The 12,055-nt window shown below is 37.8% G+C and overlaps 1 protein-coding gene across 3 annotated transcripts in view; it reads left to right on the top strand.

Annotated features, from left to right (window-relative positions):
* Positions 1-12,055, top strand: part of lrp4 (low density lipoprotein receptor-related protein 4) — an 84,425-nt gene that overhangs the window by 37,688 nt on the left and 34,682 nt on the right. For all 3 annotated transcript variants that reach the window (XM_057331163.1, XM_057331253.1, XM_057331327.1), the window contains exons 3-6: positions 5,239-5,355; positions 8,983-9,096; positions 11,473-11,589; positions 11,878-12,006. In XM_057331163.1, the coding sequence (XP_057187146.1) occupies positions 5,239-5,355; positions 8,983-9,096; positions 11,473-11,589; positions 11,878-12,006 (477 nt within the window). The remainder of the gene's footprint in view (positions 1-5,238; positions 5,356-8,982; positions 9,097-11,472; positions 11,590-11,877; positions 12,007-12,055) is intronic.

The raw sequence follows: 12,055 nt of genomic DNA, 5'->3' as shown, positions 1-12,055 counted from the left end.
CGTCTCACAAAGAGTTGAACGTTTGTGCTGGTGTTTGGAGCTCTTCCAGGAATCGGATGAAATGAGACGTGTGACATGACAAACCTTACACAACGTTTGTTTAATATCATTAACGGCTATAGATCATTTGTTATTTGCAATTGTTACACCTGCATTCTGTCTCAGAAACTGACCGTTTCGGTCGGATGTATGCCGTGTACAATATGTGATGAATTTTGCACCATATGCTGTATGAAATCCACAGATGACATGCTGCTTCTGCTTAAATGAGCCGTATACAACAGAGAAGTGTATGGAATACTCTATCCCACAGGGCTGTATGTTAACTAAAAGTTTTGTAGCACGGGCCAAACAGTTGTAGTATATTTGAACCGTAATATAGTAAATATTCAATTATACTATAGTGTTTACTAGTGTTGTCAAAAATATCGATATTTCGATAAGTATCGATACTGGAGAATCTGAAACGGTTCCAATACCCATGTCCCACGTATCGATATCAGCTGTGCGTTCCCGCTCTCTTTCTCTTTTCCGACGGTGAGTTAACACACACTGCACGTGAACGCATAACAACAGAGCCCCGCCTCCTCTCACAGACTTGACTCGTTTGCGGCAGTTAAATTGTGTTTATGTTAGAAAAGATGGCCAGTCTCAGTAACACATCTGGCGTGGTGCACGCTCGTTACGCTTCCCGTGTTTACCATCCACGTATGTGCGCTGATCAATAATTTTATCCACTCGTTTCATTCGCCCTGGTTATATGTTGTTTATGTTAGTACAGAGTCTCGCAACAGTTCTCATGTTTAATGCACGCGTTTCTGTCTTTATGTGCGCTCATCAATGATTTCATCCACTCGTCTCGTTCGCTCCGGTTAATTTGATGTTTGAAATAATGCTGGTGCGAGTAAAGTCACCGCAACAGTTCTCATGTTTAATGCACGCGTTTCTGTCTTTATGTGCGCTCATCAATGATTTCATCCACTCGTCTCGTTCGCTCCGATTAAGTTGATGTTTGAAATAATGCTGGTGCGGGTAAAGTCTCCGCAACAGTTCTCGCGTGTGATACACGTTTGCACTCCAGTGTTTACCATAGCGCTCTATGTGTGTGCGCTGTTCAATGATTTCATCCACTCGTCTCATTCGCTCCGGTTAAAAGTTGTTAATGTTAGAAAGATGTCCAGTGCGGAGTCTCTGCAACAGTTCTTGCGTTTAAAGTTTGCGTTTCTGTCTATATGTGCGCTCATCAATGATTACAGTATGGGCCTATGTGAATAAAAGCCAAATTAGCCAAATAAAAAAAATTGAATCATAAAAATGTAGGCTACTAACTAACATTAATGAACAATGAATGAGCAATACATTTGTTCAAGTATTTATTAATCTCTTTTAAATGTAAGTTAAAAAATACAACTATTTATTTAATCTCCCCTGTTGAAAAAACCAGCATATGCTGGGTAAGGTATGTTTTGATTGATGCTGGTTTGATCTTAAACCAGCTACGGACCATCTTAAACCAGCATATGAACAGTTTAAACCAGCACATGAACAGTTTAAACCAGCACAAACCAGCATCAAAAAATACCAAACCAGCATAGGCTGTTTTTTTCAACAGGGTCTGGTCCATTAATACTGACAAATACAACTTTGATTTTTTTACGTGAGTCAATGTATTAGTAAAATTAACATTACATTAACAATTAATAAATAATGTAAAAATATACCTCATTGTCTAGTCTTGTTCAATTTAATTTCAAATAAAAATAAAAAAATTTAGGGCCTTATTGCTATGGCAGTTTATTCCCCATGATATCGAAAATGGTATCGAATATCGATATTTTTTTAGGTATTGAATCGAAGTTAGAAATTCCAGTATCGTGACAACACTAGTGTTTACTACAGTTTTTAAATTTACTACAAGTTAATTATTTTATCATCTGCTTCAAATTAAGCTGACTTTTATTTTGGTGGGTTGTCGCGAAGACGCTCGAGTTTCAGTGTGTTTGACAGTAGCTTCACTCAAACAGTGAAATGCTCGTAAAATAAACTCGGAACAACTCTGTGGATGAAGTTCATGTGTAGGGTTGGGAATCGAAAATCAATTCCAATTTGGAATCGGAATCGAAAGGCTAGGAATCGGATCAGAATCGAAAGGAATAGGAATCGGATACTTGAGATTAAAATTTCAATTCCTCTTATCAATTCCTGTGTGCATATTTTCAGAAAAGTACATGCGTTGCATGATCTGCTGATATCTCAATAAAAGCCCTTATGAAAATTATCGATATTTTTTACTGTAGTGAGCATAGTTTAGCTATAGAATTTGCATTAAAACAGAGAATCACAAATTAACCATAGTTGCATTATAGTAACTGCAGTTTAACCATGATGTAGTTCAACTATGATAATACAAATTGTAATAATCAGAAAAGGTGTGTTTCTATGTGTAAATATACACAAAACGGTGCTCATAAATATATATATATTTTGCAACAAGTCAATAAGCAGGCTAAATGACCATACAGGTTGATATCTAAATGTTTTACTTCAACTGTGGAATCGAAACTGGGAATCGATAAGAATCGAAATCAATAAGCAGAATCAGAATTGGAATCGATAAAATTGAAACGATTCCCAACCCTATTGGTCTACTGTCTATACTGTTAGTCAGTAGGTAATGCATCAGTGGCTAGAGAACAATTTCAGAGAATCACAACCATACCAACTATTGATTTTCTCCCCACATTATATCATAAAGATTTAGAAGCTCGCAACCCACCAACAATTCATCACCTCTGCCAATGAAAAAACATTCATCATGTTTAAAAGTACTCAAGTAAAAGTTGAAGTACTGACTAAACTGTTTATCAGTAAAGTATAAAGTATGGGCTCTAAAATGTACTTAAGTAAAAAGTAGCCAAAGTGCTTTCGTGAAGTATATGTTTGTAGAACATGCGAATAGCTAAATAGCTAAATTACATATTTAAAATCTGGTCCTTTCGCGCTAAAAAACCTACCATTCACGAGTCACCACATGATGCAGAATATCACGCTCGAGATCTGAGAACAGTTACTCGTCTTCTTTGATTTGATTGGTCACCGCTTTGCTCTGTAAACAGTAACTCCCGCCTTCTTACATTTGATTGGCTAGTGGCCACCTCACACAGCGCTTCGGCTTTTAGGCAGACCTATCATTACACTGCGTTCCAAATTATTATGCAAATTGGATTTAAGTGTCGTAAACATTTAATTTTATATTGTTCAATTAAACTTATGGATGGTATTGTGTCTCAGTGCTCTTTGGATCACTGAAATCAATCTCAGACACCTGTGATAAGTAGTTTGCCAGGTGAGCCCAATTAAAGGAAAACTACTTAAGAAGGACGTTCCACATTATTAAGCAGGCCACAGGTTTCAAGCAATATGGGAAAGAAAAAGGATCTGTCTGCTGCCGAAAAGCGTCAAATAGTGCAATGTCTTGGACAAGGTATGAAAACATTAGATATTTCACGAAAACTTAAGCGAGATCATCGTACTGTGAAGAGATTTGTGGCTGATTCAGAGCACAGAAGGGTTCGTGCAGATAAAGGCAGAATGAGGAAGGTTTCTTCCAGACAAATTCATCGGATTAAGAGAGCAGCTGCAAAAATGCCATTGCAAAGCAGCAAACAGGTATTTGAAGCTGCTGGTGCCTCGGGAGTCCCGAAAACCTCAAGGTGTAGGATCCTCCAGATGCTTGCAGTTGTGCATAAACCTACTATTCGGCCACCCCTAACCAATGCTCACAAGCAGAAACGGTTGCAGTGGGCCCACACATACATGAAGACTAATTTTCAAACAGTCTTGTTTACTGATGAGTGCCGTGCAACCCTGGATGGTCCAGATGGATGGAGTAGTGGATGGTTGGTGGATGGCCACCATGTCCCAACAAGGCTGCGACGTCAGCAAGGAGGTGGCGGAGTCATGTTTTGGGCTGGAATCATGGGGAGACAGCTGGTGGGCCCCTTTAGGGTCCCTGAAGGTGTGAAAATGAACTCTGCAAGGTATGTAGAGTTTCTGACTGAGCACTTTCTTCCATGGTACAAAAAGAAGAACCATGCCTTCCGTAGCAAAATCATCTTCATGCATGACAATGCACCATCTCATGCTGCAAAGAATACCTCTGTGTCATTGGCTGCTATGGGCATAAAAGGAGAGAAACTCATGGTGTGGCCACCATCCTCCCCTGACCTCAACCCTATTGAGAACCTTTGGAGCATCCTCAAGCGAAAGATCTATGATGGTGGGAGGCAGTTAGCATCAAAACAGCAGCTCTGGGAGGCTATTCTGACATCCTGCAAAGAAATTCAATCAGAAACTATCCAAAAACTCACAAGTTCAATGGATGCAAGAATTGTGAAGGTGATATCAAAGAAGGGGTCCTATGTTAACATGTAACTTGCCCTGTTAGGATGTTTTTGATTGAAATAGCTTTTGATTTCAGTAAATATGACCTCCTAATGCTGCAAATTCAACAAATGACCATTTTCAGTTTTTTACAACCTATGAAATGTTTTCAAACTCTGTTGTGCATAATAATTTGGAACAGTGCATTTTGAGTTTTTCATTTTTTAAATAAATACTGTTGTCAGTGGGAGGTTTGTTCAATAAAATTCCAAATGTACCCTAACTGTTGATTACTTGAAAATTATACTGACTGTCATTTGCATCGACAAATTAGGAAAACCAGAGAAAGATATCATTTGCATAATAATTTGGAACGCAGTGTAGGTTGAAAAAGTCACGCAATGACAAGAAATAATATTGATTGTGCATCAAATACAGATTAAAACTAAAGTAACGAGCCTGGTTTGAAAATGTAAGAAGTAGAAAGTACAGGTATTTGCGTAAAAATGTAAGAAGTGAAAGTAAAAAGTCGTCAGAAAAATAAATAGTGGAGTAAAGTACTGATACCAGAAAAATCTACTTAAGTACAGTAACGAAGTATTTGTACTTCGTTACTTCCCATCTCTGCTGAGCACAAATAAAGGTTTTTAGGTGACATCCGAGAGCTTTCCAGGCCTCCTCATAGACATCATGGTGTCAGCTTTTGCCAAGGTCCAGAAAAGTACTGGATAACAAAACGGCACAAAAACCAGATGAAAACATGGCTACTGATGCTCGTTTATTTTAATTTAATATATTGTATATTTTATTTTGTGTAATGTTTTGAATGAAGTGATTTCTCTGTCTGTACTGCAGTACTGCCCACCTGCTCGCCGCTGGACTTTCACTGTGATAATGGGAAATGTATTCGACGCTCGTGGTTGTGTGACGGAGACAACGACTGTGAGGATGACTCGGATGAACAGGACTGTCGTAAGTACATGTCATACATGTAGTTTAAAGATGGAAACCGTGATTCATGATGCCGTGATCTGAGCGAAGTTAACACAAAGGTTAATGGAGAGCTGGACGGTGGAGATGCTTTTTCTACAGGTGATTGTAGTGAACTACCAGATTTTCTCATGTTGAACTAGTGGAACAACAGCTTGTGCTTTCTCATATTTTGTCACGTCTATCATTTTTGTTTCCTCTGTTTACATTCCCTATAGACACGAGCATTTGTACAGTAATATCACACCAGACATGATAAATAGATTCAGCGCTGCCGAGTGGATTTGCACAGAAATCCAAACTTGCATGTGGCCACACTCACATTTGTATTTTGCTGTATACATGCGTGTAACGGAGTCTGAAGCGTGTAGATGACATGCACATCTGCGGTATTATGCATCAAAACAGGTGACAGCTACCAGATTTTGGAACAGGTTTATGTGAGCGTCTGTAAGAACCAAAATCAAATCTAAAACTGTTTGTTCACAGCAGTGAGAGAAACAAAATCAGTGAGATGGTTTGATGTCTGACCCATATTTCAGAGCTCTGGGGGTGGCTCTCGTGATGGGGGGTCTGTCTGCCATAAGCTCTCCATGAATTTTTCATCTGCCTGCTTTGTAAGTTGTCTCGGCACCGCGGTCCCCTGCTCATTATTTCAGGCTTCTCCCCGTGCGTCTCTCACTGTTGCTGTCAGCCTGTCTTTGTGTTATTTTATTATTTCAACAGGAGGAGGAAATAATTCATGTGTCCTGTGAATTAGTGCCATGAATTAAGAACGAGAAACAGACAGCAAGAGGTGAGGTGTTGCTGAGGGATGTTGGGTCAAAACTTCTTCTTTCTTTGAACGTGCCGTTGGGAATCTCCAGCACACCTCAGATCCATCATTTACTCATTTTTTTATTGTCTGATTATAGTATCAAATTCTTTGAAGAGAACAACAAAATTCTCACAATCCTAAGCATTAGGGTTCAGGCTGAACATTAAATTGGTGCTTCAAAGTCCTGAAATGGTTTGAATTCAACCCAGAAAGTGTTTGTCTGTCTGTCGCATGTCCTATATTAACTGAGTTCACATCAGGGTTTTCTTGTGTTGATTTGCTTGTTTTATAAAAGTTTCAACATATTTTCCGGCCTTATGTTTGTTTAGCAGACGTTTGACAAAAGTTGGCATTGTAGGCCCATTTGTAGGTTTTTTGGTTTTGGAAACGCTCACGACTTCAGGAACGCAAACTTGATGAAGAGATGAACTGATGTAGATTACACCCCTTTGTAAAGCTATACTTGGGTCACAAATATGTTGTTGTTGTTATGTTGAGAGATACAGTAAATGAGGTGTTCATGTAATGCTGTTGCTGAAGTTTTCCTGTGATGTGAAACAGATGGAGAGATCTCGTGTCTGATTTAAAAAGCAGCAGCGATGTATGATGAACCAGCACAAGAGAAAACCCTTCAAACTTCAGTTTATAATGACTAGGGGTGTGACGAGACACTTAATCCCACGAGACGAGATGTTTTTAGATTTTTTTTAAAGAAATGCTCAATGATGAAATTGGGAAAAACATTTTATTCGCCTTAAAAACACAAAATGCAAAAAATCTAGGCATTTTAAAATCAACTTGTACTTGATGAAAAAATTAAACTTCTATTTTAAGGAATTATATTATGCCGTAATAAACAATATGTAAGCACTGTAAAATGTTTTGTCACAAACTTAACTGCCAAGCAAGTAATTGCACAAAAATTATGCTTTCTGTTTTCTTAACAGGCGCAGCTTTTAGTAAAGAGCTGTGGTTGTTTTCTCTATATGCTAAAATCACACTTTTAATCATAAAACCACCAAACACTCAGCATGTTATACGCTTACATTGCATGTGTGAGGGGAAGGCGATCATATCACACTGTCAATCCTCCTTCCTCCACTGACTGAACCCTCATTTTTTTAAACTACATAAACACATTGGGTCTCAGTCATGAAACATGAAACTCATTTTTGCGTAAATCTTTCGTAAAGTCACTGTAACATAAATTTTAGGATTCATGAAAGTGTTCGTACTTTCAAAATGTTAGTTGGTACAAAAGAAATGTACACCTGCTCCATTATACCATGTGTAAATAGTGCGTAAAACCGCACGTAACGTTCTGTATTCTTTTAGACAAACTGATGACACTGCATTTTGATGCACTATGTATTGTAATGATATTTCATGAGTTCTTTTGCCCTGTCTTTGATCATTTTTAACTTTTTAACTTTGGGTAAAACGCAGAGCTCGTCACTGTCCTTTTTTAAACACAGCCGTCCAATCCCAGCGGAGAAGAGGCGGGACAAACACTACAGTACATTGACCAACCATCACACACAACAATGGAGAAGTTAATATTAATGTTACTGCTTTTTCATATTAAGTAATATTCATTAAAATAAGATACTAGGAACAAGTAGGGTAACTGATGCGGATTTTCTAAATCACAGCAACCAACACATCTCCAGAATTATTCTAATGCGCAGAGCCTCCAAAGCGTTCTCAGGCGCCATCAGCTGGTCGTTTTCAGAAGAGCACCAGGTATTATTATTTTAGCTGGCTAAAAACGCTTTGGTGGACACAGTTTAATTGATTAATTTATTGGTAAGCATATAGCTTATTAGTATCTTATGCATTTATGCAATATAATGTAGCCAAACCACAGAATGAAGTCCAGAGGATTCCGGCATTCCTAAATACGTAATTTGTGTAGCAGTAATTCAATGGCAGGGATTATGCTAATTGTGAATGGGCATGCATGCGCGCCGTTTACGAATGATTGGAATTCATTAACATACACACATTTTACTGTCAAATCTGACGTTTACGAAGTATTTGTGAATCCGGAGGAAAGTTTTCGGGTCTGTTTTACATGCAAATTACTCTGAGTTTACTCATATATGTACGAATGTTTCAAGAATGAGGCACATTGTTATATCCTTACATTGCACATATGTAAAATAAATACGGTCGGTTTTTGAAGAGGTTAGCCTGTGAATGTTAAGATAACGTAATCTGAACGTGCAATGGCAGTTATTTGCGTGTTCCTAACAGTTTCCTGTGGCTCAGTGGTTAGAGAATGGCGCTAGTAATGCCAAGGTCATGGGTTCGATCCCAGGGGATTGCACATAGTCAGAAACAAAAATGTATAATACAATGCAAGTCGCTATGGATAAAAGCGTCTAGTAAATGTAAATGTTCTGTACAATAATGAAAACAGGTCGCACCACAACAAAACTAATATATTTTGAGGTCGCACAGGTTAGATTTAGGGTGCAATTGGAACTAAAATGATGGCAATTTCGAGATCTTGCGAGAACAGTCAGATCTCATCACACCCCTAATTATTACTGTATGAGACAGGAACCTCAACTCAAAGCCTGTGGGAATTTGGACTTGGTTTGCCCAGCCGACGGCAGGCGAGGGAAACGTTCGGGAAATATTTTTACATTAGATTTTGGTGTTGCTATAGACACAGATTTCACCATTGAGCTACAAACTGTTAAAAGTATTAAACGGGACAAAATATCATTTGTTCACGGCCTGAACTCATTACTGACGTGTTCTTATGTCTTGTGTTGTGTGTGCAGCGCCGCGGGAATGCGAGGAAGATGAATTTCACTGTCAGAATGGATACTGTATCCGCAGTCTCTGGCACTGTGACGGAGATAATGACTGCGGTGATAACAGTGATGAACAGTGCGGTGAGTTTCAACTTACTTCACAATCATTTACAACCTCCAGCGCTGATCCTTAATGTATGACATATAGTTTACATGCCAGATGTTCACATCACTCATGTCTGAAGTTTAAGCTCCAGGGCTGGGTTTCCCCAAACCTTCGTATCACTACGTCGTTCTTAAGAATATACCGCTACCACTCTTATGGTATAACTGAAGAATGACATAGCGTTAAGGAGGTTTCGGGAAACCCAGCCCAGATGTTTGCCCCCGCTGGACATACTGTAGATATTAAAACGGTACTTAAAGTTAAATGTAAAAATATGAATGTATTAAAAGGAAAGAGTTCTGTTTTTAAACGATAAACACGGCACACAGACTCCTGTAGGACCTTTACTAAAGACATTTAAGTCAACATTAGGTAGACAAAAAGTTGATCTGCACAAAAAACTTTTCTCCATGACCACTTGAAATGCATTTGAACAGTTTTTTTTGCAAACCATGTAAAATTCTGAGTGTATGTTGTCATGTGTGGTGACCGTAAGCTGATGTTTATCAGGAAAACACGTTGTTGTCAGTAAATCTGTGTAACATGAACCTCTTCAGGTTTTTAGCTTCTGGCACCATGAAGGTTTTTCACAGACTCATCTGCATGGCATTGTTTTTAGTTACATCCTCGCTGGTGTTTTCATTACAGAAAACTAGTGGTGACAAAAATCATAAGTAGGGCCCTATGGAATCCATTTTATTTTTCCCAAATTCTGTTTTTTTTTGCATTTTTATTTTTCTGGATTCCGTGTTTTCCGTCTCTTACTGTACAATAGTAAGTAATATATTTGCCCACATTAAAAAATACTTCAGAAAACTGTAGTATTCACTTATAGGCCTAAACTATATTAAAAAATCTACTGTGGATACTTTGAACCATTCAGGGGAAAAATCTGTAAAATTGGGTTTAATGTACTTAACTATGGTAATAAACCATTTTACCAGTTCATTTTCTTATTTATTTTGTTTTCAGGTGTACTTAAATTTAAGTAATATTTTAAATAAAGTAATATTGGTAACACTTTACAATAAGGTGCTTAGTAAATGCATTAGCTAACAATGAACAATTGAGTTTTTCAGCATTTATTAATCCTTGTTCATGTTAGTTCATGTTGCATTAGCTAATGTTAACAGTGACAACGTTTGATTTTAATCATGTATTAGTAAATGCTGAAATTAACATGTGTTAATTTATTAATATTAATAAATGGTGTAGAAGTATTGTTCATTGTTAGTTCATGTTAGCTAATGCATTAATTAATTGTTAACAAATAGCACCTTATTGTAAAGTGTTACCGTTATATTAAAAAAATAAGTACTATTTTTGATCATTTTACAAGTGCATTAACTTCCATTTACTAAAGTAAATAATATACTAAGTGGTCAAATTATAAAACAATTCAAGGGGAAAGGATGTCAAATGTGGGTGTGTTGTAACTTATTCAAGTCGACCAGACTTTTATTTTGACAGGTCACCGCAAAGGGTGTTTGACAGTAGCTTTAATTCAGTTGATTACGGATGAGAAAGGATTACGAGTGCAGTAAACACAACCAATCCACTTTTAAATACAGACACGCAAAACAAGCAGATTATTTAAACCACATTTGAATCATTCTAACGTTATTTATAGCACAATTAGCTTTTTCTTAGCTGCACAGCGCTACTTTCTGGTTAAGAAGTAATACCAGATTCCGTGCCTGTATTCCGTGATTGGCAGAAATCATAGGGTCCTACATAAGTAGCTAAAAGTCTTTTTAACTTCCGAAAAGCCTGCTGTAAATTCTCTCATTACATTTACTTGAGCAAGAATCAATGTGTGAATTTATTATGCCACAAGATTTGTCCATTTATCTTTAAATGTGGGTGACGTGATCTTTTAATCTCTAGACTTTAGGGCTGTCAAACGATTAATCGCGATTAATCGCATCCAGAATAAAAATTTGTGTTTACATAATATATGACTGTGTACTGTGCATATTAATTTTGTATTTATAAATGCAAACACATACACATGAATACATATTTAGGAAATATTTACATGCATTTATTTATATTTACCAATAATTGAAATTATATATAAATGTTTATTCATTTTGTGATTTTTCTTAAATATATGCATGGATGTGCATGTGTTAATAAAAACAAAATTATTATGCACAGTACACAGATATATATTATGTAAACACAAACTCTTATTCTGGATGCGATTAATCGTTTGACAGCCCTACCTTTGATGTGTGCGTGTGTTCTCCAGTAACACTTGAAGTATCGTGATGGAGACGCCGGACGGAAAATGAGTCTGAACGAATGCTCTGATCTCACTGTGTGTGTGTGTGTGTGTGTGTGTGCAGATAAGAGGAAATGTTCAGATAAAGAGTTTCGCTGTACGGACGGCAGCTGTATAGCAGAACACTGGTACTGTGACGGAGACACGGACTGCAAAGACGGAACCGACGAAGAGAACTGCCGTAAGTTTGTCTGTGTGAATGAGTTCGACTAAATTTGGCTCCTTGCTACATGGACTTTTTTAAGGATTTTACAGCATCTCGCGAAGTACAGACAGGCTTACCAAAAATCAGCCGATGTTTTAAGTTTGAAATGTAATGGCTTGCACATGTTTCAGAAATGATCTTTACCCTGTTTAGACTACATCTGTGCTCAGGTTTGTTTGTGTTTCTGCTGGTTTGAGGTGATTGTGTTCAGCAGCATTGAATCTGTGTGTGTGATAAATGATGTTATATAACGTCTCTCCGCAGCGACTGACGTGATGGCAGCCACATGCAGTGTTGAAGAGTTTCAGTGCGCATACGGTCGCTGCATTCTGGACATCTACCACTGCGATGGAGATGATGACTGTGGAGACTGGTCTGATGAATCTGACTGCTGTAAGAAACTCTCTCTCTCTCTCTCTCTCTCTCTCTCTCTCTCTCTCTC

The sequence above is a fragment of the Triplophysa rosa genome, linkage group LG1 (assembly GCF_024868665.1).
Source record: "Triplophysa rosa linkage group LG1, Trosa_1v2, whole genome shotgun sequence".
Taxonomy (NCBI): Eukaryota; Metazoa; Chordata; class Actinopteri; order Cypriniformes; family Nemacheilidae; genus Triplophysa; species Triplophysa rosa.
Note: the sequence above shows the minus strand (reverse complement) of the source record. Positions and strands in the feature narration are given on the sequence as shown.